Here is a 27,170-nt window from a genome sequence, read left to right as displayed (position 1 = left end):
CTTTAAGTCATGTTAATTTTAGTTAGTATTAACATTATTTTGATCTTCGGAAGACATGATACCGTCATTTAACTTTAATTTTAAGCGGTCTCGTATACTTCTTTTTCTTGTTTTTAGTTATCAATTTCTTACACAATTAACATTTGTGGCATTATTCTAAATTGAAGTATACTATAATGGCAAATGGGACCAGAAATACCTGTTCCTCTCCTTTTCTGTATCATTAAATTTCATCTGCAGTGTTTGAGCACCCCAGTTGTCCAATTTTTGCACATGATGCTTACTATTATTAAACAACTTAATAAAGTAAAAGTAAACGAGCAAATTTTTTTCCAAAACTTTAAATTCAGCGGCATTATAGACCTTAAATTTGTTTAGTGCACAAATGTTTCTTCAACTTTTGAAAATAATATAATCTAGCCTTTGTCATTACTAAAAGTTAACTCTAATTGTCAGTTAATAAAAAAATAATATCAAAAATTACAAAAAAAATTTTGAGATCCTTTTATATTATTTCTTGATCAACTAACAGTTAAAATTAATTTTTATTAATGGCAGACTAGATTGTACTAGTTTCAAAGTTAAGGGAACATTTGCATATTAAATGAATTTAGTGTCAATAATACCAATAGGCCTAAAATTATGAGAGTAATTTGCTCATTTATTCATAAATAAATGCTATCCTCATCTAAAGAGAACACCTGTCAAAATAATGTAAAATGAATCTAATGAGTGGCATAAATCCACTAATTCAATGAGTATCCAATGTTACACAATAAAAATCATTTGATTTAATTGAATGAATGTTAAGAGATTTTATCATATGATAAAAAGTATTAAATTTTAAATTTAGAGAGGGACAAAGTACATGAGAAGTGTTTTTTTTAAAAAAAATGTATCTTGATAATTTTTAAATATTGATGAAATTCAATGATTATATTTAAAACACTCATTGAATAAATAAATTTAAACTTCTCACCAGATCCAAATCTAAAAAAGTTGGTATGCCATATTTTAGATCTAGTAACTCTCAGCCCTTCGTCTATTTATTATCACCCAAATATAAAAATCAATATCCATTTATGATCCCACGCACAAAATAAAATCCAGGAACCAGGAACAACCTCAAACCAGAAAAGCTGAAACTGCATTATTCATCAGATTTTTTAGATTCTTCTTCACTTACCTCAAACCAGAGAAAGCTGAAACTACATTATTCATCAGATTTTTTAGATTGTTCTTCACTCAATTCAAATATTTTAGGGGATACGGAAACAGGATCCTTTGACACTTTCCCAGGAAATAGCATGTCACTGGAATCTTACATCCCAGCTTACAGATTTGACAAACTAAAAAGTAGTAGTCTCACTTTTTGACTTGAAAAAAAAATTAATTTATTATCAGCAATTAAGCACATGGATATGGACATTATCAGCAATTAAGCAGCTAGGGCTTTTCATTGTGGATGGGCGGTTTTCGGTGTGGTTGAGCATAATCCATCTCTACCATGTCCTCCATTGTGTCACCTGAGCTTGGATTCACTGTTTCTGTCACATGGTGCTGTGCAGGTCCCAGCATTGATCTGGTGTGCCTCCTCTGCCCCTACCAACCATATGCTTCACGTTATATCTTTGTAATGCCATTTTTTCAGCAGACCAACATGTTTCACAATACTAGTCTGGCCATATCACATATCATGATAGTTTCATCTGCTCTATGTATATTAATTACAGACCGCTAGCTATGCAGATAAACCAAAAAAAAAAAATTCTAAAGAAGAGACTTTTTCTGATGACCTTAAATACTGTGGTATGATTATGAACAGAGTTACATACTAGAAGCAAGGACGGCGAGTCCGTCTGTAAAGATGTGGTAGCTCCTGAATGCCGATTGGAAAGTCCTGAAATTTCAGAATAAAGTTACAAACAGATGAATATTTTTAGAATACTTGACAGGCCGCCCTCTAGTCCTTGAGGTGTGAATGTGTGATGCACCATAATACAAGAACGATCCCTAAAAATAGAAAGCCATACATCTTATAGGCGGACACGAAATAATAGACAACAAGAGGCACGAAAATTCTGAGGGCACTGGTCTTACCAGTCCCCACTGTTTCATCATGCGCCACTTTCCCTTGCTGCACTTTATTCTCCTCTAAGGTGCAAGGTCCTTGCTTTGATGCAGCTATACATTTATCTAGTACTAAAACCGTGTCCAAATCCTGCAGATAATCCAAAATTTTGGCCACTTGTCAACTCCAAATGTTTCACATACATGTATGTAGACACACACATCAAACTTCCCCAGTTGTTATTGCTTTTGAAAAGAGAAGTACGGACTGTATATACATGGGAATTAATCTCCTTAAATTGAGAATTTGTGAATTTCATGAAGCTTATCTTTTTTAGAAAAGGGAGAAGATTTTGTGTTTCATAAAAAAGTAATTGAATGGAGAAAATATCAAAAAAGAAAACTTTACGAAAACTTATGGATCTCAACTTTAGATGATTTGCTCCCATCTCTGTATATACATATTGATGAATCGGTATTGGAAAACGAACCTTATAAGAATGGCATTTTGCAGTCTGTATCTGAGAAAGAATGAGAGGATGGAAAGTGCATGCATGCAAAGAAAGACAGAGGAGGAGGAGCAGAAGAGGAAGAGAAGACATAATCAGATTGATATATGAATAGAACTATGGCCTATAGGAGCGAGGTCTGAATTCGAGAGTGTAGGTCTAGGGCCTAGGAGCTCACGTATATGTAACGAGAGAACAGGAAACGTATTAAATGCGTTTTATATGGGAAGAGGGACGTTCTTTAAGAGAACATGCAATTGTTTGGACGATGAACCTTGAAAACGAAAATGGGAATATGGAGGGCCCATAATTGTCTCCCTTGTCCCTCGTTTTAATCACTGGGGATCCTCCTATGGCCAAGAAAGGTTCCATCATAGAACTAGTAGCTAGTGAATCAAGCAGTTCAGCCAAAAGAGACATTTGGTAGAGTAAATTGATTCCCCAAAATTGCTGTAGGAATATGTCTGCATTTACTTGGTATTTTGATGGCTTCAATTTGATGGACAAAGCTTTTTCACGAGATGGGATGGCGAATAGGGGAACCCAACATGCTAGTTTTTGTAATATATTTATAATTATCATGTTTTTTCCTTGTTGGAGATGTTGATATAAGTGCTGGCACTGGCCCATCCGCTCTGCTTCAGATGAAACATGAAGAGATCACAGTGTCGTGTAGTTACGTTCGTTCGTGCAGGAAGACTACATATGAAGTATAAACTCTTGTTTGAGTTGCAGAGACACCCATATGAATGAAAGGTCCAAGTCCAACGACATAACAAGGGGACCTATCTGCGAGCCTAAGATGAAATGGGTGTAAAAAACAGAAGAGAGAACTGATTTCTGAGTTGCTTCAATTAATTGCAAGTTCAATAATCAACTGGGATTGCAGGGACTGTAGAGAAACATTTAACCGTGGAGTTGCGTGAATACCTGACAATTGGCGAATGATGAAGGGGAACATAAGGATATGGGTCCGACAGAGGAGTGAGAGGTGGGGAAGATGGCTCAAGGACAAAGGAACATGGCTAAACCGTTTACTTGCAATCTTCCTCACAAACACAAAAAGGTCTCCCCCCCCCCCCCTTTTTTTTTGGTTTCTTGTGACCAATCTTTCATTACTAACTCCTGTGCGGTTACTGGCCAAAAAAAACAAGAAAAAAGAAAAAAGAAACTCCTGTGCGGTTAAGTGTTAACCCCCAAGAATAGAACTTTCTTCCGATCAAGACACTTCTCTTTCAAAACTAAATATATATATATATATATATAGTGGGCTTGAACTCCTTGAAAACTACATACATATTGGATGAAAAGGCTTGAGTCGCGTTTCACTAGTTGCGTTTACTTTTCCAGGTGGCACTGTAGCGCTAATGCAGAGAAACGTGCAGCAAGGAAGAAATTTCAACTTCTCCATAACATATTTAGTCTGGCCGAAGGTTGGGTAAGAAAATTACAAGCCACACGATTGATTCTTTGACCATGTCATTACGTACGTAAGCCGGCATATCTTCCTTGTCCATTCTTCGGGAAGGAGCAAGAAGATTTGAAAAGAAAACTGAAGACTTCGAGGTCAACTAAACCTGCTATTATCTTGGACTTTGTTTCTCTCCACTCCACTTTTATACCGACGGAGGGAGAGAAAAAACGGGTAAGATTAACACAAATACATAATATCTTAACTCAAAATTTCTAAATGTGTCAGGTTTTGACTATTCGCACTAGGGTAGAAAATATCGGTACTCTAGTGCAAGTATCATACTGGGCCAGAAGGATCAGTACGAAGAGATGGGGAGAATCGGGTGCAACGTTGATGGAATTCTCGATGATACAAAGTTTAGCCAACCAATTCCATGGGTAGGCATATACATAGCTGCAGCATCGCTAGCCTGTCTCATCGGAATGGCCACAGATACTATACTTGGTATTTGTCATCGCAAGTTCTGGTTCCCTTGCAAATATTTCTCTCTTAATGCAACTTCCTTGACCTTGATCGGCGTAGCTGTCAAATTATCGGTGGATTTAAACACCTCCATGCCTCGCCACCACGATCAGCTTGCCAAACTCAGTAGCAGTGCCTTGATCTGCACCATCATGGCTAACTCTATGCCTTCCCTTGGAGCCATGGAGACCAAAGAAATGTTCATAAACCTTATGGCCTTGGCTATACTTGTTCTCACAGTAATTGTTAATATCTGCATGCAATTAGGCACTGGTGTTATCTATGTTTTCTGGAGAGAACACATCTTACTCATGTTCCTCATGCTCATATTACTCCTGCTCATGATTTCCTCTGCTTCGACTGTTCCAACCACCAAGCAATATTTGGAATTCAAATACAGTAAGAAGCATGAGATGGCACTCAAGGAATGCATAGACCAAACAGAAGGGCCAATCACGCAAATAATTAAAGATAAACTTATGAAATACTGGATGATGGCTCATACGAGTAGTCCCCAGTTTGTGTTGGGGAGATCACCAACATGTATTGCTTCTGGTGCTTTCTGTCTTCTAAGCGCTTTAATACTAGCAGAGGCTATGCTCCGATCCTACCTTACGCCTTGGAGTTTCAGATTTTGTAAAGGTGAGTCTGACTATAAATGGTCAACCATCTTAATCCTTGTGATTCAGAACGCCGCTGTAGGATTGGGTACTATTGCTCCAGCACTGAGATGGTTCATTGCTGTAAGATTCTGCTGCCCTAATGTAAGGAACAAAAGCAGCCACGAGAAGAAGGAATTCAGAGTGGAACGGTACTGGATAGAGAGCTTTCTGGAAATGAAAGAGTGCCCTTCGAATCTACGAATCCGTGATCGGCACCGCAGGAAATTAGCCCATGATGCTAAAGTTTTGTCTTTGAACTTGTGCATCCGTATGCAGATGGGAATCGTGCTGATCAGCAAAGTGACCCGAATCATTTCAATTTTCTTTGTGAGCTCCATCTTGGCGTGTTGCCATCACTGCAAGATATGGAAATCCAGGTTTAACGACACTGTATCAAGCATTAGCTCGGGAACTGAGTCACAACCAGGGTCAAGGCCAGATCTTAGACGTTTTGTTCTGCATCTTGAAGGGGAGGAAGAACTAGTGGAGGTGATGTTGAAAGAAAATCATGATGCCACCAATCACTGGATTAAGGTAGGAGAAAAGAGAAAACCTAAACACCTCATTCAGTTATTAGAGAAGTCATCTGTTTCACAAGGCTTTAAAGGAGTGGGAGCTTTTGACAGTGATGAAGTCCCTTCTTTACATCCTGAAGAGCCTCCAAACAGTTGGTCCCTACCTTTGGTGACACTTACTGCTATTGCAGTTGCACTTCCAAACATCACCAGGGATTCAGTCAAACAGTTGCTCGATACTGTTCACGAAGGACTTCACTATGTAGAGCTCGTGGAGAATACTCTGGACAAAGAAGGACATTTGATAAGAATAAGGAATGCAGCACAAATTGTGTGGCTTGGGATTGACCTCTATCGTAAGTGGTTTGGTTTGGATCTCAATAAACTAGCAGAGAAAAGCCCTGAAGAGACGCTCCAAAGATTAGCTGATGCTGCTAAAGCCAGGTACGAGAAATTCAAGATGAAAAACATAAACGTATGCTTGAGGGCAAGACCCTCAACATGGCCCCTCAAAGTATTGGCAGCAAACTCCATGTACAGAATAAGCAACACTGTTCTTTTAAATTGTAAAAGCAAAAATGAACTTACAAGCGAGACACTATTTGAAGAACTGACTTTGGTGATTGTTGATATATTGGGTTCATGTCTCGTTAACTTGCCTCACGTTCTATCGGCCAAGTGTGTGAAAAGCGCGATTGAAGAGAGGGAGGATAGTGTGAGACATGCCGGTTACATTTTCGGCAAGACCAAGAAGATTATGGAAATGCTAGACAACAGAGCATTTCCTAATCTGAATCAGGGTTGTGCGATCACGATTGATGATTGGCGATTAATGCATAAGCAGAACAGTGCCTTCTCCTTCTCTCCATCTTCACCGGAGAATAACACTGAGACAACTTCTCAATCAAGTGACTTGTCGTTACACCAGATCATCGTGGGCCCGAGCTAGTCACCAAGGACGAGCTGGTAGTGGCATGATCAAAGAGTGAAAGAAAATGGAAGGCACGTTGCGCAGTAACATAATTCCTGTTTGAGTGTTAATTGTCTGGAATAGGTACGTAGCATTACATTACTGCTTTCACGTAACCTTTATGGCAGAGAATGCTATTTGATCCTCCATAAACATGAGAGCTCACACATAACAATTGCAGAGGTATGTTATCTGAATATTACGCATAAGATTACGTTTTCAGAAAATTCAGAAGTTCAAATGTCTTGTATGTTATCAAGTCTTGAGAATCCGAGATTACAAAAATCTGGAGAGGTCTCTGTTGTGACAACTCTTCGTGAAATAACAAGAGGCAAGCTAGGCTTGGAAGAAGTTTAGCAAAATAAAACGGGGTTTAAACGAAACATTCATCCCCTAAATACATAGCAAGACACTCATGTTGTTGTGACAACTCTAGTTTACGATTATATACGCACATACTCCCTCCAATCTTAATATGACATATTTTAAAAGCAATTTTTAATTCAAGATGTGGGGGAACTTATAATAATTATTTTTTTTATTTTTATCCTTTCTTAATTAACATGAATGTATTTAATGTAGTTTTATCATGATTTAAAATTAAAAATAAAAATGAAAGTGCATTTTATTTTTTTATAATTTAAAAAAATTAACTTTTTTGCTATGCATGAAATGATTAAAAGTATTTTACAATAAAAATCGAAGGTTATATACATATTTCTGATTGTTTTGGTTCTTGAATTTCCTAAGTTGTCCTTCTGTTTTCTTGTGCAGGGTAGTTGTGTTGATTACATATTCGCCAAAAATTAAAAGAAAAAATTCTACCAAAAAAAAATTGAAAGAAAAGAATTGCAAGTAGCACCGAGTCATTAAATTTACCCTTAGCGACGGATTAATTGCTCATCAATCTTGGGAGAAATTGCAAATAGCTCAAGTTAAATACCCTCTCGAACAAAAAATATTCACTTAACGATCACATTCAAGGTTTAAATCTTTTATCCATTTTTTCCCGTTAACATTAACCTCATCAAGGAAGATGTTTCTCACCCTATCGTTCTCTAAGCATAATTCACTGCATGGATCTCTTTTAATTTCAATTAGTCTCTTTTACGCATTGCTGCTAGTGAGGGTCCCTCTTCCAAAAATAGATAAGCGGCGTTTGAATATAAAGTTTCAAAAATAATCCTTTTTTATTATGTTTGAAAGGGTTTTTTTTTTTTTGCCCCAGTGTGGGGGAAGGCAAATCATTCGGTCATACACATAACCTACTACATTCTTATCATCATTATTTCAAAGTAATTTTTTTTCTTCCATTCATAAATATAAGAGATATTTTTCATCTACAAAATTATGTCCATTTAATTCTATTTTGTGTATCAACTGTCTCCTGAAGAAAATACAGAGCCGCAGCTATTGACAAAGCACATGACTACACCGAAGAAAGGTTAGATTGAGTAACAGTCCGTCAAACTCCTAATTTTCGGTCCCACAGTCCGTCCACCGTGAGATGAAGAGAATGCGATACTCATATCATAACCCATCACTGCAGTATCAGTGGCTCTCCGGTAGCCTAAAATAAAATGCAAGCAAATCAAAGTAAACTTAGACACCAAGCCAGACGTTCAAAAAAGCGTTATGTATGCTACATATAAGAATTCTGGTTCCTTTATTCTTTTCCTGCCTATTTTCAGTCGTTAGGATGAAACTAAGCTTTCCAAGTCAAAAGTATACAAATAGAAACATGTGACGTTACCTCCAAGGGAATTCACTCGTATCAATTCCAGCTTGGTGAAGCTCATCAACATACTGTAATGCCTCCCGACACTCTTCTCGATCATCAAAGAATTCTGTCTTGTTACCTTCTATTTGGTGTGTTTCGTGGCCCTTTCCAGCAACAACCTGCATCATGCATATAAAGGGATATTCCTCATTTCTCAAATCACAATCCATATTTATTTAGCGCATTAGTATGCTAAAGAATGAAATAAGTGAACTCATTTCCAGAGAGCTTGAAGAACTTACAACCACATCACCCTCCTCTCCCATTGCAACCGCAGCTCGTACAGCCACCCGTCTAATGTCATGCAGAAAAAGCCTATGACCGTTTGGAAGAGGCGGGTAGTAGTCATTTTCCCCGTATTTCAGGTACTCCTGCATCGTCCATCCTACCCCAGCCAACATATCATCCAAAATATCCACTGCATTTAAAGTAGATAGTCATGTCTGTAAGTTAGGCTTCTCAGGCAATTCCCGCTACTAAGTATCATCGTTTCTAATTATGGTATAAACATGCACCATAATTCTTGAAAAGATAAACAAGACTGAATGAAGATGTCAACTATTCAGAGGGATGATTATTCAACATCTTCTATATATGGTATATAAAATGGTAAAAATGATGCGGCTAATGTATCAAGAGAATGCATTCGATTTGTATTTAGACCCTGGCACATATTTTAGAATATACCAGGATCAAGAATTCAGAAGAAATGAAAGTTAACCTCAGTCTCTAATGTTAGTGAAATCATGCATTGCATCCGATGCTATAAACAATAGTCAAAATGCATACATGGATCTTCATCCTTTGGATTGTCAGATGTCAAGATGGTCACATCGCTTTTATCTGTTGCTATCTTGGTCATCATGGGTCTTTTCCCTCTTTCGCTCTCGCCACAGCAACCAAACACTACAAAGAGAGAACAAAAAGAGATAGGTAAAACAAGAAAAGATAATTTTAATCCAAAAATAAATTCACGTAAGCTTTGGGCGTATGCATTAATAAAATGTGCAGCATGAGCATTGAGTAGGTACCTTGACTGAATGAAATTTTGAGATAAGTCAACCTCAGCCAAGAAATTTCCAGTCTCAAACAGTGAGAAGAATCTCAACACCACACACAGAGAGAAAATAACCATGCCAGTATTTCATCAAATGATATTTCGTTTTAATCTCATCTTATTTAAATTAGGGGAAAAAAATCATGATAGGCACAAGATAATTTCAGTCAAATAATATACCATTTTAAGCTTTGGCAAGTGCATTTATTGGGCACCCTAGATAATAAAATGGAATTTTCAGATAACAGCAGTCAATCTCAGCTTAAGATTTTCCAAGTCTCAACGGTTGAGAAGAATTTGAATACCGTGCACAGAGAGAAAAATAACCATGCTGCAATTTCAAAAACGGTGTTTCATTTTGATCTGTTCTTATTTAAATAAAGTTGAAAAGGAAATTTATCTACAGCAATTATTTAAGGGAAACACAAACGTACCAGTTATAATCCTCCGAGGTCCAAGCTCTCTCACAAAATCAAGCAATCTAGACAAGGCATCAGGAGTCTGAGCACAGTCCACTATTACCCCAAATGCTTGTTCCTCATCAATTAACTCACACCTACCAGGAACTGCATCAACTTCTTCAATCCCTCTGACAATGTCCTCTAAAGGTGCCCCAACAGCAATGCCAACTGCCACGGCAGCAAGAATGTTGTAAATATTATGTCTTCCAAGTAAACCTGATGAAATTTCCAGTATGCCACTGGGAGTATTAACCAAGACCTGCGTCTCAAACAGAGAGAGCTCAAACTTCAAGGGATGAACATCTGCATTCTTATTCTCCAGTGCAAATGTCACAACTGGGACTTCGGGGTTCCCTTGAGAAACAAAGAAAGTTGCATTCGAATCATCAATGTTGACAACTTTTCTGTTCCGTTCAGGGTCCACCATTTTTGAAAATAGTTTAGCTGTTGCATCTCTGTATGCCTCCTCAGACCCATGGAGACCCACATTATCCCCTGCCAAATTCATAAAAACTGCAATATCAAAATCAACCTCGGTGAACTTTCCTAAAGCTAGTCCTTGAGAAGAAGTCTCCATGACTAGTGCTTCAGTTCCATTGTGAAGCATCTTTGCCATCAAGCTTTGAACCAAAACAGCATCTGGTATTATGTTCACCGACTCCAATTTATTATCCCCATGCACGTAATGAGCAACTGAGCTCAACATTCCTGTTCGCAGTCCCATTGCTTCATACATACTTTTTATCAAATGTGCACTGGTTGTTTTACCATATGTCCCAGTTATCCCGATTACTGCCATGTTTCTTGAAGGATACTTGTAAAAGGATGCAGCTAATGCAGGGAGAATCGCACTAGTATCTTCCACAATCACCAGTGCCTTGCAACCCAAGGTCTCTTCTATGTCTATCTCTTCACTCGCCACCACAGCAACTGCTCCTCTCTTGTCTGCCTCAGTTAAGTACGTATATCCATCAGTTTTTTGCCCAACACAGCATATAAACAGGTTACCTGGGCTAACTAGCCTTGAATCATGCTGAATGCCGGTAATCTCAATTTCCAAATTACCGTATACCGATACAGGCACGACCTTACTCTCATCCAAAAGCTCAGCCAAAGTAATTTTAAATTTGGGTTCCACAATTCTAGCCTTACTTTTTCCATAGCTGTCAAAATCTAAATCAAACGAAGAATTTAAAGACGAATTCTGACTTTTATGGTCGAATTCATTCACTGCACCACCGAATTTATCCGAGTCCTCCGCATCCGAATCATCGGAAGTAATTCTGAGCCCCCGGAGTTCGTCAATCTCCTCCAAATCAACGACCTCCTCGGGCTGCAGCTCATCAACTTCTTCAACAACCTCATCAGAAACCATCGTCTTTTTCCTGGGATTCGGTTCAAGGAGCCCCTGCTCTACAAACTCCTTACGCTTCATCGCGATAGCTTTATCAATTTCACTGAACAAATCATCCCCGTAACCTTCAGAATCCAGAGCAGGATTGTCTGGAGCATCTTCGACATCCGCAATGGCAGCGAGGAACGTGGACCGGTTCTTTTTGAAATCTTCTTCTTGAAGCTCGCGAGCACGGGCGGCCTGCCGCTCAATTTGCTGGAATTTGGAAACCCCATGACTAGAATCCTCCAGGGCTTCTGGTGGGTCATCGTCTGCGGGGTTGGGATAGTACTTACCGTCCGGGCCTATAGCCGAAGGAGCCCCCAGAGTTCGAAATGGAGGAGAATGATAATGAAGCAACGGTCTGAAGGGAACGTGTCGAGAATTTACAGCGACGAAGTTAAATTTAGGAGAAAGAAGGAATGGAAGAGAAAGGAATGCCAAAGCCATACTGAGTTGCAGCTCAGTGATGCAGTGACCGGGAAAGAATTGAGTGGGGTTTTAGCTGAGCAGGCGGAAAATAGATATCAATGTTACTGCTACTTTTAGGCTGTATTTGCTTCCAAGACAGGGAGGAGCTTTATGTTGCCTTGTTCGCTTTTACTACGCGGAAGGGAAGGAACTTTAAATAATATTTTGTTTAGTTAAAAAGAGAAAAAAAATAATAATAATTAATTTATTATTATATTCTTACATATTAAATTTTATTTTGTTTTTGTTTTTTATCATATAAATCAATTTCATAATCGTAGTTTTTTTAACCCACTTTGAGTCTATTAATTTTTTTTTATTAAACCTCATCCCTCAAAAAAGTTAATATTTAATTGGCCAAGCTAAACAACTTCAAGTGGAACTACAGTATGACAATAATGGTCTACGTATAATACAAGGCAAGAAGTTAACTTTTTTGATAAAGAATCTTAACAAGTTTATAAAGCAATTTAGCCTAGAAAATCATTTTCAATTCACGAAAAATTTCGCACAAGAATCAAAACAGAAGATCAATACCAGTGGGAATCAAATGGAGGGAGCAACAAAGAGAAAAAGTACGAGTCCTAAGGCACAGTGAGAGCGACAGGCATCGACGAGGGGCTGGAGAGTGAAATCGATCCAATTCATTTATTTTAAAAAATGGGCAATAATGAAATATAATAAAAATTATGAGGGTAAATTAATTCAAAAATTTAGGCCCTTCCAAAAAACTTAATTTGGAGGGGATAAAAAGAAAGAGAGTGGAAATTTTTCCTTTCTTCCCTTTTCATCTAAAATTTTTTAACCAAATCAGAAAAGGAGACATTTTTCTTTTCTTTTTTCTTTCCTCCAATCAAACACATTTTTATTCACTCAAAATATTATAATAAAACAATAAATGTTCAAAAATGCCGACCCTGAATCATCCAAAGAAATGAAGGTGTAATCAACTAAATAAGAGAGCTAACGATTATAATGGCAGAAATTCATAATCTTGTTGTTTAGCCAAAGGGAAATGGTACTCGAAAAGCACTTAATTTTTTTATAATATTGAAACCTTGTTGAAATATGTTTTTAAAAAAAGACTAAGTGATTAAAATATGAAGTGCAGTCGTGCTGAAAAATGATGTGAGGACTTAAAAAATGATATGCAATCAATTTCATCATTTTAGTTATAAGCCAGCGGTCTAGGATATTAAAATATAGGGAGAATGACAAAAAAAAATTCTTATAAAATATATAAGTGACGGTGAAGTCCCGCAACATATGTTAATTATTTTTAAATCCTAAAGACTAAAGACTTGTAATTTAATAAATTTTAAAGTAAACAAATATTTTTATCCTTCACCCTCCACCATCTCTTTCTCTGTATTTGGTATGCAACATTTTCGAACCAATATTAACACCACCTTCAAATCCTACCAAAACTTCACCCACCACCACAGCCTTTGTCCGCCTGGACCTAGCTCGGCTTTGTCTTGGGCAGGGGTGTTTAATTTGAACTGTTTTAATTAATTCGGTATTATCCTAATTATATTGAGATGGATCTTGTCTCAATTCAAAAATAATCAAGACAAGATAGGAAAAGGATTCAAGAAAGGACGGGACACGGAATTATCATCGGGATGTCTCATCCCGTCCCGAATATTATATATATTATTTTTTATTTTAAATATATTAATTATATTAATATAATGTATACTCATATTAATTATATCAATTATAATTTCAATACTTGCAATTCTTATTTAAAGTTAAAGTTTCTTTATATTGATAATTTTAATGACATGGAATAAACATGGCAATATATTTCTTTATAATATATTAATTATATTAATATAATTTATTCTTATATCTATCTGTTTAATAACTTTTATTTATAATATATTTCTTACTTTATTCTCAGAAAAGTAATTAGCTTAGTACATATTCACTAAAGTAGAAGAACAATGATTTGATGTTGTACTTGATTTGCTTGTTGTTGCTACTCTTATAGCATAAAGATAACTTATATTTACTATTATAATATGTAGTTGTGATTAATATAATTTAATAATTGACTTTAAATTGTTGTGATTTATGTACTTATATTGTTTTGATTTTAAACTTAATAAATTATATGATTTAAAATTTTAATGAACATCACAATCCAGATCTTTCTCTAATATTATTCCATTTATCAAGACGTCGCGATCTTGTCCGGATCTCATCCCGACTCCTAACGGGACAGGCTGACTTTCAAGATGGAACGGGACACGTGACCAAAATTCAGTCACAATCTTTTTTTTGGGATAAGACACGATACGGGAGTGTCACGGTCCCATTCTATTCTGTGAACACCTCTAGTCTTGGCCCTTGATTTTGCTCCATCTCACAAAATTTCTGCTTTCATTTTCCTTACACACACACATCAATGGTGGTGAAAAGCACCAAGGCCAAGAAGAAGATAGCTTGCGATGCCAAGTTGTCCCAGCTCATGGAAGATTGCACGCAATTCCTTGCGGTGGCGGCCGACAATGTCGGATCTAAGCAGCTTCACAACATCAGGAGGGGTTTTCGTGGTTATTCGGTGGCGCTTATGGGCGAGAACACCATGATGAATACGAAGGAATTTTTGCGCCATTGTTACAAATTGCAGCAAATAAAACTTGAATTGGATGAGTTATAAGGTTATGTATACATATTTGTAGCGCGACCCAAAATTTCATATCAAATTGTGTGCGCGCGCCACTGTTGGAAATTTGTAGTAAATAAATCTAACATTCTCTAACTTCTACTCCCCATTCATATATGTATGCTAATACATGCGATTCAGGTTGACGTAAAGGGAGAAAAATCCTGCAATTTCATCTTTGTCCCGTAAATTAAATGCTGTGGTGGCGGGTGAGGTCTTGGGAAGACGCAAAGGTAGGATTAAATATCATGTGAGAATGCGTCTTATCAGAGATGGAGACGAAGCAAAAGAGGGAGAAGGGTTAAAATATTTTTTTTACTTTAAAACTTACTAACATGTACTTCCCTAAAAATTTAAAAAGAATTAACACATTTCATGAAATTTTATTTCTATTCAATATAGTTATATTATAATTTAAAATCAAAGATAAAAAATCAAAATACATCTTTATTTTCTATGATATAAAAAAATTAATTTTTTAAAATACATAAAACAATTAAAAACATATTACAATAAAGATTGAAGATAATATTTTGGAGGGATTTTTTTATTATTATTTTTCTTTAATATACATGTGCGTGCCGCCATTATACTTTAGGCAGTATTTAATTTTAAAGTCACACTATTTCATATTATTCATAAAATTTAAATTTAAATAATATGTTTTAATTTTACCGAAAATTAAGTGAAATATCTGCTCATAAACTGGTGGTGCGTTTTTGGTTAGGCGGGCGGGATTTTTTTTTTCTTGTGAAATTAGTAGGTATTAAAATAATAAAAACATTGAACGAAAACAGAAAGCACCCTGTCATTTCACCTAAGCCAGTTAAAACATCGAAATTCAAATGGTTTGGCTTGCATTTTCCAGGTTCCAAATGTATCTCCAAGACCGCCATTCAAAAAAAGATCAAGATCAGCCAACAAACAAATGAGGCCTGCCTCTGAACGACATCTCCACTCCGCTCTAAATTTTCGGACCTAAATTGTGATCCTTCCAATCAAAACTGTTTTCGAGTGCGTAAAAATTTATGGGATTGGATCGATCTGAAGCAGCGTTGTTCCATCTGCATTGTAATTTAATATCTATACTGGATAGATGAATCCGCTGTCTCATCGATTCCCCATTTCTCTCTGTTCCTCAGGTTCGTCCCTCATTTCTTCCGCAAGACAGGTTCGCGCTGATCTGGTTGTATCTCTCTTTTCTTTTCCTTTCCTTTTGGCTGACAATGCAGCTATGATTTCAAATATAATATATCATGTTAATCATCGAATTCTTTTTTCTTCCGATGCCCACATATCCATTTCGGACGAAGGTTCTTGGACAGCAGGGATTAATGAGTTGAAAAATCATTCAAACCACGACAAATTTTCATTTTTTTTTTCCAGGACAACATATTTCAGCTGGACTAACACACTGTATCCTCTAATGTAGTTAAGTTGAATGGAACTTTTTGTCGGACATAAGGTTCAGCGTCAATAATCATGTCATGTTATCTTATTTTTTCCATTTTAGTTTTTAATCTTTCCTTCCTGGTGAGGAGCCTTCCCAGACCAAGAAATGTTTTAGCCGCTTGACATGCTAGCTTTTCGCAGAAACCATTTTGATTGCAGTACTTCTAAATTTTGGTTTCTTAGATATTCTTGGTTCAGATTTTGGACAAGTTTTTATTAAGTATCTTTGGATAAATTTCTCACTCATCAACGTAAGATACTAAATTGTTTGGAATTAGATGCGCTTATTAAGATAACTTTTTCTCCTTTGAAGCAGTGTGCAGGAATAGCTAATCAAAAGGACGAGGAGTCTGTGTGTTTGAGATAAACATGCAGTTGGAGCAAAAAGAACGGGGAAAAAGGGGAATTGACAGATTAAATGGTTATCCCGATGATGTTAGCCTAATACAAGCTTTCGGAGGTTTGCTTAAAGATAACATAACTTTTAGTCTCTGATCCTTTAGTTATGCGAACAACCACCCCCCCCCCAAAAAAAAAAAACCACACACACACGCGGGGGCAACTTTTGATTATGATTTGCTTTCAGGCAGTCGGCTGGAAACTCTGGTGAAGTGGTTAAACAGTGTGCTTCCTCACTTAAATCTGCCAACAGATATTTCAGAGGAGGAACTGAGGGCACTGTTGAGGGATGGGTCTGTATTGTGCAGCATTTTGGACAAGCTGGTTCCTGGTTCTGTGAAAATTGTAGGACTTTCTTTCATTTTGCTTTAAGTTTATATATTGTTTATTATTGTTGCTGTTATCATTTCATACAGTTTGATGACCCTGTCTACTTTTTTGTTTTTTTTTTTCCTTAGTTGCGCTGTCATTTATGTTAGAGCATATTTTCCTTATTATTTTTCTTCTGAGAGACTGCCTTCTTAACTTCAGGGAGGTTATTCTTTGGATGAGCAAGTGAACATTAAAAAGTTTCTGCAGGCTATGGATGAACTGGGATTGCCTGGATTTGATTTGTCAAGGCTAGATCAGGTATATGAAGTTTCTTTGTGAAATATAATTTGCGGAAATGGTTGAAAAGTCAGGTTTTGTTGAAGATAAAAGATTGCCTCGAACATCATTTCCTATAATAAAAGAATACATATATACAATAAGAAAAAGATTGCAACCTTAATTGGGTGTGGGACTCTTTGGTAATGCTTGATTGTTGGCTAAAGAATACCTGGCCCTAGGTGGTCTGTTTCACCTTTTGTCACCCACAAAGGAAAGTCATTGTACAGTTTAGAAGTAACATTGACTATTTTACCGTTGGGTCTTGGGAGGATGGTATTAATTCCTTTACATTTCTCTCTTTTGGATGATGAAACATATAGTCTTGGTCTGTCCTCTAGATTTGGTTAGACTTTGAACTAAGTGAGGCTAGTTACATGGATCACATAAATTATTGTGTTCTATCAATAACCAACTCTTCAAATACATCATTTACTAGTAGATCATGTTTGATAACTTCCTTGATTGTTCTTTTTGGTCTTCCTCTGCATCACTTCACGAGGCTAAAGATCATTTTCTCAACCCTCTTCATTGACACCTCTATCAGCCTTTTTTGCCCATGTATGAACCACTTTAAAGGATTTTCTCCCATTTTTTCCTTAACATATGCCATAATATATGCTGTGCCAACTTTTTATCATATACTCCCTCCAATTCATAATATAGGGTATTTTCTAGAAGCTATGCTTGCTCCAAAATGTTGGTTGTTGGGTAGTTTTTATGTATATATTTTTTCAATTATACTCTTCATTCATTTATTTATTTATTGAAAAAATGGTCATTGAAATTTCAATTGTCATTATCGAGGCATTTATATATAGCATTTAATAAAGATATAATTGGAAAGATGTACAATTTTTTAAAAGATTAAGGTTTCAACTAACTTTTTTTGATAACTATGAAGTGATTACTATTGCCCTCTATTGTGGACTAGAGGGAGTATGATCATTACGAATATCCTATCTTTTCTTGTATAACCATACATTCATCTTAGCATTCTCATCTATGTTACTCCAACTTTTTGCTATTGTTGTCCTTTCAATGCTCGACATGCATTACTATATAACATTGTTGGTCTCATTGCGGTATTATAAAACATCTCTTTAAGCATAGTAGGTACTTTGCAATTACAAATAACTTCTAATGTCTTTCTTTATTTTAATCACCCAACTTGTATTATATGTATAACAACTCAAGGATGATCGTAGATGTGAATCAATTCTTATAGGAAATTCTTTTGCCTCACCACCAATCATTGTCACACTAGTTGTTGTCACTTCATCCATATCCTTTATAGCTCTAAATAATATAAGTAACATGAAAACTTTTCTTTTCAAGGGCTTTCTGTAGTACTTTTCTTGGTATACAATTAAAAGCTTTTTCCAGGTCAATAAAAATCATATGTAAGTTTCTTTCTTTACTCTTGTACTTTTCCATCAACCCCTCTTAGGAGATAAATAAACTCTAATGTAGACCATCTTGACATAAATCCAAATTGGTTCTTTGAAATAAAAGTCTTATTTCTTAATATGTGTCTAATCACCCTTTCCCATAATTTTACAGTATGACTTGTAAGTTTTATCCCTCAATAATTTGCATAGTTTCAGACATCCTCCTTATTCTCGTTTATAGGCATTAAAGTGTTTCTCCTCCATTGCTCTAGCATTTTATTGGACCCCAACATCTCATTAAATAGCTTAATGAGTGAAATTACTCTTCTCCCTTAAACACTTTCATACTTCAAAATTGAGTTGCATTGGCCAAAACATGAAGCTGAAATTCAATGGTCCCTTGTTATTCTTTTTCATTTCCAAGTTTTTTCCTATTTTATTTCTGGTCTGAGATTATATGCAGGGATCGATAGTGCCTGTGTTGCAGTGCCTTGAGGATCTGAAAACTCATTTTGTTTCAAATGTTGTGAGAGAAAATATCCAAAGTCTTTCCAGAAAGACGTGGGATCAATCAGATCTAGCATTCTTGACCTTTGGAAGTGAAGAGAGGCTAAAATTTTCAGGTGATTCAAATTTCCAACATGAAGTTGAGGGTTCTGTCCTACCAGGTATTGTCATCCTTTTCTTATGGAGCTGGAACAAAAGCACAGTGTGATTTTCACTTGGTTGAGTAGCTATGATAAACTAAGGCATCATCTGCTGATTTCTGTTTGTGAACTAGTTAATTCTTTCCATGTTTTGTTCATATTGGCATTGGCGGGCTGGACATATGAATTGATTTGGTTAAATTTCAAGATTTGCATCTGATTTTAGCTTAAGCATTACAAACCTTAGCAAAGTTCCCGTAAATGACCTCCAGTAGAATGAAGAAAATATTGTGATTGACAAGTTTCTGGAACCGAAGTGGAGACATTCTTTTTGCGTACCTCAATTTGGGAAGTTCTTGAGGATCCAATTTTTAGATATTAGATGTACCCTGTGCTTAATGTGAGACTAAGTTTGGAAAATAGAATTTTTATTTTTGTCATTCACTGCATGTTCTAACTGCAAACTTTTCACTCAATAAAACTTTGCAAACAGATCTTTTTATGGGAGTCAATTTTCAGCTTGAACTTAGAATTCAATGCTTTTGTGCATAATAATTGAATCGGAGTGCAAAATTATATTTCTTACAGTCTAATAATAGTTTCTGGGTTGGCATATCTTTTTCCTGCTTATATATGTGTTAAATGTCTCAAGTAGACTATGAATATCATGCATCATCCAGATTTCTGCCACAACTTAATGGGCTAGTTGTCTGACCGCCTTCACATGCAATACAACTTAAGAACTTTCAACAACACGGGCTATAGTATTGGCCCCAAAAAAAAAAAAAAAGATAGAGAGCACAGGCCATAGATGGTAGTGAGAGAAAACTGGATTTAGTCCTAATATAATTCCTTTGTTTAATTATGCCACTGCTATTTGAATTCAAACCTTCTGGTGCAGTTTGCTTTAACCCATACTTTATGTTCTCTCTGCAGATGAAGCTACTCTCGTACATCATGTGGGATCTAAGTCTAATGAACTCTTACAGTCAAAGCGAGGATTGCATGTAGATCTTTCTGATGATAAAATTATGGAGTTACTAAAGTCAAACAGTTTAGATGTAAGCCAAAGAGCTACTTGTCCATGTCTATGTCCCCCTCTGTTAGTGTGTTACTGTGTTTATCATTAAAATTATGTTGTTGCATGATCTGTTGTAAACTAATATATGATCCTCAGGCATTAGTTTTCCCCCCTGCAGAATGCTTCAACTCGATCACTTTTTAACATAGGAAATAGGATTATGGGTGATATTTTTGGAAGAAAGAATGGAGATATGCCTCAAGTAAGAACCCAGAGCGCTGCACATCATCTGCGATAAATATGACAAATCAGTTTTGCTTTTTGTGCATACTTTCACTTTCTTTGTTACTGAGAAGCATCTGTATTTTACTTTTAAATTTCGTGTTTGTAGTCTCAGCATGCAGCATGGCTTTTGAGAAAAATTCTTCAAGTGATAGAGTGGCGCTTTTCTAATCAAGCAGAGAGCCTGAAAAATGTAATATACACATTCTTTATGCATTCTTTTCTTGACTAGATTTCTGTTTTGGTTGTTTTGACAGATGATATTTATGTTGTTTTATATCTACAGCAAAACAATCTTTTCAAGGTTCGTGAGGAGAAGTACCAATTGAAAATAAATGCACTTGAAACCCTGGCAGCAGGGACAACTGAAGAGAATGAGGTATTTTCTTTTTTCTTTGTAAATGGGTTTGCATGCGTGCCTCGTCATGTCTTCTAGTTTTTTAGGATTACATGGTCGTATTTTCTACTATTGCCATTATCTGCATAACTAATATAAAAGTTGTTTCTACTTTCTGCAGGTTGTCAAAATTTGGTTACAGCAGTTGAAGGTTCAAACCAATCTTCTGCCCTATCTTTAGTTTGAAGATTGTGGAACAAACTATCAATATAGATCTTTAATTCTTTGTTGAATTTCATTCTTGTTATTTTCACTAGTTCTTTTGGGTACTTGATGGAGCAGATTTTTGAATGTTCGACCTATTGCTAACTATTTGTACCCTTTACCAATATTCCACACTTGGGGACTTATTCATCACTTTTAAAATATTGAAAATGCGAGTGCACTAAAGAGGCATGGCTTTTTGCCATAGTGGATATATAAATAATTGTTTAAATTATTTAATTTATAGTTCTAATCTTAGTTGAAGCTTCTGAAAAATTGTGATACCGGTAATTTTAACATAATTTGTATTAGCTACTAACTTGATACGATTATTTGTATTTCAGTTTGCTCTTCAAGTTGAGAAAACTAAAATGGAGGAGAAAAACAAACTTGATGAGCAAGGTGTTGTTCGTTTAAAACAAGAAAAAGTTCGTGGTGAAATTGAGATTTCTGCTTTGAAGCAAGAACTGGAATTGGTCAAAAAAGAGCATGAAGAGCTCCATATGCAGTCAGAATTACGTGCTGAAGAATCTAAATCTGAATATGAGAAGAGGATACGGGAACTAGAATGTGGTCTTTCTGATGCAAGGAATCAAGCCAAGAAATTGGAGGCATTTATAGAATCTAAATCTCTTAAATGGAAAAACAAAGAGAATAGCTATCAAAGTTTCATTAATTACCAATTTGGGGCTCTCAAGGTTTGTTATCTTGCTCACCACCCTTATGGTCTTATCTCTTTAAAACATGTACCGTTTAATCTTTCATGTTGTACAGGAATTGAGAACTGCGATGGAATCTGTAAAAGATGATGTGCTAAAAACAAAAAGAAGCTATTCCGAAGAATTCAAGTATCTGGGTAGGAAAGATTGTTTGAAATTGTGCAAAATCTATCATTTATTTATTTTATTGAATTTGTATTTACTAGATGTGTGAATATTTTATTCAGGGAAGAAGCTCAAAAGTCTAGCTGAAGCTGCTGAAAATTATCATGTAGTTCTTACAGAAAATCGGAAATTATATAATGAAGTTCAAGATTTGAAAGGTAGATAGCTTTGTTTGCCTATCATGTTTAGCATTGAGGTCTGTACTTGAGTTGCTTCGCTATATTGCTGACCTGCTGTCTCTATTTTCCCCTCCTTGTCTCTTTTTAACCAGCTTCATTTCTGAATAGGAAATATCCGGGTATATTGTCGAATAAGACCCTTTCTTCCCGGGCAAAGTCAAAACCAGACAACGATTGAATTGATTGGTGATAATGGAGAATTAGTTGTCAGCAATCCTCTCAAACACGGAAAAGAAACTCGTAAACTTTTTAAATTTAACAAGGTTTTTGGTCCAACTGCTAGTCAAGGTAATCCATTGTTTTCTGTCAAGCTCAATAGTAATACTACTATTTAATTGTTTTAGTTGGACTAATGGAGTTGATAGTTTTCATCTAATGCATCAATGTTTTATGCTCGCAGAAGAGGTATTCATGGATACCCAACCACTAATTCGTTCTGTACTTGATGGGTACAATGTTTGCATATTTGCTTATGGTCAAACTGGCTCAGGAAAGACATATACAATGGTATGCAATTCGTTTATTTATTCGTATTTTTACTGCGCTTGTGGTTTCAAATTGTACAAGATGTGACTTGCCTAATATTTTCTTCCACCAGAGTGGACCAAGCCTATCATCCAAATCAGACTGGGGTGTCAATTATCGAGCACTACATGATCTTTTCCATATTTCCCAGAGTAGGAAAGGCTCTATAGTTTATGAAGTTGGTGTTCAAATGGTTGAGATTTACAATGAACAAGTTCGTGATTTACTATCTGGCAATGGTCCTCAAAAGAGATATCCTTACGATTTTTTTTTTTTTCATATCAAATCTTTATAAAACTATGCAAGTCTTTCCAAATCTCAGTATATGCACACATAACATTTTTTATTTTTTCTCTTTCTCCTTGGATTTCAAAGAAATTCAACGTAGGTGTTATTTCCTTGACTTACATACACTTGGGATTTGGAATTCTTCCCAGCCAAATGGGTTGGTTGTCCCTGATGCAAGCTTGCATTCTGTGAATTCAATGACGGATGTGCTGGAGTTGATGAATGTTGGACTAATGAATCGGGCAACTGGTTCCACAGCATTAAATGAAAGAAGTAGCAGATCACATAGGTTGTATTCACAGTTTTGAGATTTTCTGACGTCCTATTTTCACAATAGTTGATGCTTGAAATTCATAACGTTTGTGTAATTATGTGATAGTGTTCTTACTGTTCATGTTCGTGGCATGGATTTGGAGACTAGCACTTTGTTGCGTGGATGTCTACATCTTGTAGATCTTGCAGGAAGTGAGAGAGTAGAGCGTTCTGAAGCAACAGGAGATAGGCTTAAGGAGGCACAGCATATAAATAAATCACTATCAGCACTTGGAGATGTGATTTTTGCTCTAGCACAAAGGAATCCACATGTTCCATATAGAAATAGTAAATTGACTCAACTTCTTCAGAGCTCGTTAGGTAATATCACTCTTTAGTTTTTTATTTGGTCGTTATTGTATCGACATGCAATTTGTGACATCATGTTTTGTAACTTTTTAAAATCATAGCATGTTCCCAAATGTCACTTGTTCAATGAAGTTGTTGAATAACGCTTTAGTTAACATTATGTCCAAAAGCTGGGTTGTTGATAGATTATGATGGCATCGTACAATTCATGTAGCAAATCCTGCCTATTGGGATAAGACTTATTTTTTCTATTGTCGTTCCCAAGTCATGCTAATTGTATCTTTTTTCCTTCATTTGTTTTCCTTTAGGTGGTCAAGCAAAAACCCTCATGTTTGTACAGCTTAACCCTGACACTGCTTCATATTGTGAAACAATAAGCACCTTGAAGTTTGCCGTGAGGGTTGCTGGTGTTGAGCTAGGTGCTGCTCGTGGTAATAGAGAAGGAAGGGATGTCAAAGAACTCTTAGAGCAGGTTACTCTAAATTTTGATTTATTGTCACGTAGATATTCTAGTATTTGTGAATGTTGTCAATGTTATGTACTTACATTATCAGCAAAACATTACATTTTAGCATGCTAGTTTTTGTACATCCGGGTATTTGTGCCGCGTCACTCTTGCAGAAAATGTTGTGCCTGCATAGTTATATGTATAGCGGATTAAGCTCTAAATTTAAGCTTGTTTGGTTTGGAAGATAATAGGGGGGAAAGAAAACCGAAACAGCTAATTTTCCCGTTTGAACTGCGAAAGAGTGAAAAAAAATTACAAACATCAAAGAAAAATTGCATGTAGACCCACCTTTTTTAAAATTTTCCCCCTGAAAAACCATAGGAAAAAGGGTGATTTTCATTGGTCGTTTTCAGTCCTATGACAGGCAACTCATTAGGATAATAATAATTATCATTTTCATTAGACATATCCATACATATAGGCGGACAGACACTACAGATTCAACTGTAATTCTACGCTTTTCAAATAAAACAGTGCTCCATATTGTTCATTTTTCCTACTCCTTCCTTTTTCTTTCCTCTTATTTTCTTTTTCCTCAATTTTTCCTCTCCTCCTCCATAAAATGTTCAAGTCTTTCTTCCCTTCCTTTTGGCTTGTGTTCTCTTACCAGCTTCTTGGAATTTAATTAATTATATTTCCTTTTATGACATATGAAAAAAAATTTCAATTTTGTCAGCAACCAATTTATCTCTTTACAACCTGAAGTGCGTATTTGGAAAAGCAGATATTTTTAGGTCGTTAATTATGGAAGTGTTGGCTTGCGTAGTCATTCATCTGTCTCCCAATATTCCAATCTGCACTCGGTATTGTTACTGCCTACTGCCTAGGATGCGGAAATTGCATTCAGCAGGAAGATGGATTTATCCTTTCTGGGGCGAGGATGTTGGGGGGAAGAATGAAGATAATATTCTTCTTCCTTCAGATTTCTTTTGTAGGCCGCGAACTTTTCATGGCCCAACGATACCTATGATTGTGAAGTGAAACCGTTTGTCTTAAACTGAAATTTCGCTATTGGTTGCAAGCCCTTTGATTTAGTGATTTTTCTTGCAGGTGGCATCTCTCAAAGATGCACTTGCAAGGAAGGATGAAGAGGTTGAGCGGTTGCAGCAGCTCAAGGCTAATCTCAATGTTGCCAAGCGGGGGATGATGAGGTATGGTTCATCATCTCCGAGGAGACATTCCACTGGAACTTCAAGGCATAGCACAAGACTTTCCGGAGCTGGGGCCTTGCGAGTTGGTGAAAAATCAGCTTCTGACATGGACAACTGCTCAGAGTATAGTGATAAGCACTCGGAAGCTGGTTCTCATCAGTCAATGGATGATCTCAGGAACAATCCCAGTTCCCCGCTGTTCAAATCATCCAAAGAAGATGCAAGCCAGAATGTCAATGACGACATCGATCTCTTAGGATTTGGAGAGGCAGATTCTGAAGAGAGATTAAGTGATATATCTGACGGCGGTCTTTCAATGGGAACAGAAACTGATGGTTCTATCTGCAGCATTGTGGAGTACACTCTTTTCCCTGAAGCGGAGAAGCCAACTGAAATTACCCCAAGTAAGAGCACAACAACAGACAACCTGTCAAGTGTTAACAAAGAGAAGTGAGTACCACCACCACCACTACTTCCTCTTCTCAAGTTTATCTTGTATACAAAGCATAATTAGGGACGATTCCTTCGACTATTTGAACTTTGTTTTCATTCCAAGGCCCGTAGTTGCTTTGATTTGCTTCTTTACCTTCTTTATTTGAAGCAGACCTGATGTTTGTTTTGGTTGGTTTCAGATCCGTGTTGGCGTCCAAAATTCCCAAAGCCGCGGAAGTTCTACAAAAAGTACCAATAAAATCTTCTAGATTGTCAATGAACAGAACTTCCTCAAAGGTTACCTCAAGTGAGTACATCTAATGATGTATTCATGGTTTTTCTCAACATTGTTGGAACCAGTTGTTTGACCGGTCAAACCGGGAACCAGCCATATATTTGGTCCAAAACACCCTCAAAACCTGTGAGAAACGGTCAAAACCGTGAGAAAACTGGTTTTGAACCGATTTCTTTACAATTCAAAGCTATGTTAATTTTTTCCAGTTGGTTTTTCTTTGGTGTTGCACACATACATATATACATACATAGATTTGATGATTCATTAGTTCTTATGGTTAATCATGAAAACTTGTACTGATTTTTTTATTGGATAATTAATTTGATATATTTGATGATTTTAGTAATTTGTAATGAATAGTAAATACTCTTGTTATAATATTAATATGATTGACTATAAATTTAGGATGCATGACAAGGATATGAATAAATATTGTCCAAGATATTTTTTTGTTTTTCACACATATTCTTTAAATTATATTAATTTTAATTAAAACCAGTCCAACCAAAGAAACTTGCACCAATTTGGCGAGTTCGATGTCTAGGATCTAATGGCATTATTTTTATGAAGTTGTTCTCTACAATAAATGACTGATCTCGGCTTGCTCTCACAAACTTCCTAATCTGATTTATGTAGGCGTCAAAAAAACTGCTGCCGGTAGCTCAACTTCAGTGAAGGCCCCTCCTAAACGATGGCAATAATTAGGATGCGACTTGGATTCTAAAGTATTTTCACCAGCGGGAATTTATTATTCATACTACCAGGTACTTATTATTTTCGTCTATGATGTACTTGATGGCTCACTTTGGCTAGAACCTTGTATTGGATGAGGTGTATGCGAGCTCTAGCCTCTTAACTACTTCATATGTTATTGTCAATGTTTTAGTTTGGAAGGTTCATCCAATCTGTTGTACCTTTCACCCTCAGGCCTCAGCGCCATTGATGCGTTTTTTCTCCTGGAGCCATTGATGATTGATGTACAATCTCAGTATTACAAGTTAAAACCAAAGTAACTAGTAATACTGAGATGAACATGCCCAGCATTTTTTAGGGGAAAATGCGTGCTTCTAGTTCTAATGTTGGCTCTTAAGCTTTGTACAGATATTTGCCCACTTTATCATGAAGTTGACTTCTCATAGCTCAAGTCTTCTGCAAATTTATAAGTGCTGTCTCTGTATAAATGAGAAAAAGGATGATATTTTTATTTTGAGAAAATTAATCTTTTAATCCTCCAACTTTTAATTTACTTGTAACTCAATCTCTCAACTATGACTCGCTGTGACTCAGTCGTTCAACTATGACTCAGTTCTTCAACTTTTGAATCACTTACAAATTAGTCCCTTAACTT

The 27,170-nt window shown here is 36.3% G+C and overlaps 4 protein-coding genes across 9 annotated transcripts; 2 read left to right on the top strand and 2 right to left on the bottom strand.

The window, feature by feature from the left end:
- Nucleotides 1–1,183: 1,183 nt before the first annotated feature.
- LOC129321319 (uncharacterized) lies at nt 1,184–3,732 on the bottom strand. Of its 3 annotated transcripts, none has more exons than XR_008595976.1 (4): nt 3,510–3,732; nt 2,101–2,221; nt 1,836–1,900; nt 1,184–1,602 (listed from the first exon to the last, which is right to left on the bottom strand). XR_008595976.1 is itself a non-coding variant. In XM_054967054.1 (4 exons), exons 1-4 carry the CDS (start codon nt 2,670–2,672, stop codon nt 1,447–1,449), a joined length of 447 nt encoding a protein of 148 aa, XP_054823029.1. In that variant the 5' UTR covers nt 2,673–2,767; the 3' UTR covers nt 1,184–1,446. The 3 variants fall into 3 exon arrangements, 2 of the variants coding, with proteins under 2 accessions (XP_054823029.1, XP_054823028.1); XM_054967054.1 differs by lacking the exon at nt 3,510–3,732 and adding an exon at nt 2,562–2,767 and having other exon boundaries at nt 1,184–1,596; XM_054967053.1 differs by lacking the exon at nt 3,510–3,732 and adding an exon at nt 2,562–2,765.
- A 282-nt stretch (nt 3,733–4,014) lies between these two features.
- Nucleotides 4,015–6,905, top strand: LOC129321592 (uncharacterized). Its single transcript, XM_054967426.1, has one exon. It carries the CDS (start codon nt 4,362–4,364, stop codon nt 6,639–6,641), a length of 2,280 nt encoding a protein of 759 aa, XP_054823401.1. The 5' UTR covers nt 4,015–4,361; the 3' UTR covers nt 6,642–6,905.
- Nucleotides 6,906–7,947: 1,042 nt separating this feature from the next.
- Nucleotides 7,948–11,921, bottom strand: LOC129321201 (UDP-N-acetylmuramoyl-L-alanyl-D-glutamate--2,6-diaminopimelate ligase MurE homolog, chloroplastic). The gene is made up of 5 exons (XM_054966886.1): nt 9,934–11,921; nt 9,232–9,348; nt 8,685–8,860; nt 8,416–8,561; nt 7,948–8,232 (listed from the first exon to the last, which is right to left on the bottom strand). Exons 1-5 carry the CDS (start codon nt 11,801–11,803, stop codon nt 8,214–8,216), a joined length of 2,328 nt encoding a protein of 775 aa, XP_054822861.1. The 5' UTR covers nt 11,804–11,921; the 3' UTR covers nt 7,948–8,213.
- Nucleotides 11,922–15,314: 3,393 nt separating this feature from the next.
- On the top strand, nt 15,315–26,960 carry LOC129322168 (kinesin-like protein KIN-14J). Of its 4 annotated transcripts, XM_054968276.1 has the most exons (23): nt 15,315–15,512; nt 15,641–15,669; nt 16,267–16,410; nt 16,537–16,694; nt 16,881–16,979; nt 18,852–19,056; nt 19,972–20,096; nt 20,235–20,318; nt 20,448–20,531; nt 20,625–20,717; nt 20,857–20,886; nt 21,284–21,637; nt 21,714–21,795; nt 21,886–21,981; nt 22,111–22,290; nt 22,403–22,509; nt 22,601–22,780; nt 22,941–23,104; nt 23,195–23,448; nt 23,745–23,908; nt 24,995–25,545; nt 25,728–25,834; nt 26,459–26,960. In XM_054968276.1, exons 3-23 carry the CDS (start codon nt 16,320–16,322, stop codon nt 26,521–26,523), a joined length of 3,273 nt encoding a protein of 1,090 aa, XP_054824251.1. In that variant the 5' UTR covers nt 15,315–15,512; nt 15,641–15,669; nt 16,267–16,319; the 3' UTR covers nt 26,524–26,960. The 4 variants fall into 4 exon arrangements, with proteins under 4 accessions (XP_054824251.1, XP_054824248.1, XP_054824249.1 ...); XM_054968273.1 differs by lacking the exon at nt 15,641–15,669 and having other exon boundaries at nt 15,315–15,640; XM_054968274.1 differs by having other exon boundaries at nt 15,315–15,669.
- Nucleotides 26,961–27,170: the final 210 nt, after the last annotated feature.

The sequence above is a fragment of the Prosopis cineraria genome, unplaced genomic scaffold (assembly GCF_029017545.1).
Source record: "Prosopis cineraria cultivar Desert tree isolate PC_DT_omini unplaced genomic scaffold, ASM2901754v1 PC10, whole genome shotgun sequence".
Lineage (NCBI taxonomy): Eukaryota > Viridiplantae > Streptophyta > Magnoliopsida > Fabales > Fabaceae > Prosopis > Prosopis cineraria.
Note: the sequence above shows the minus strand (reverse complement) of the source record. Positions and strands in the feature narration are given on the sequence as shown.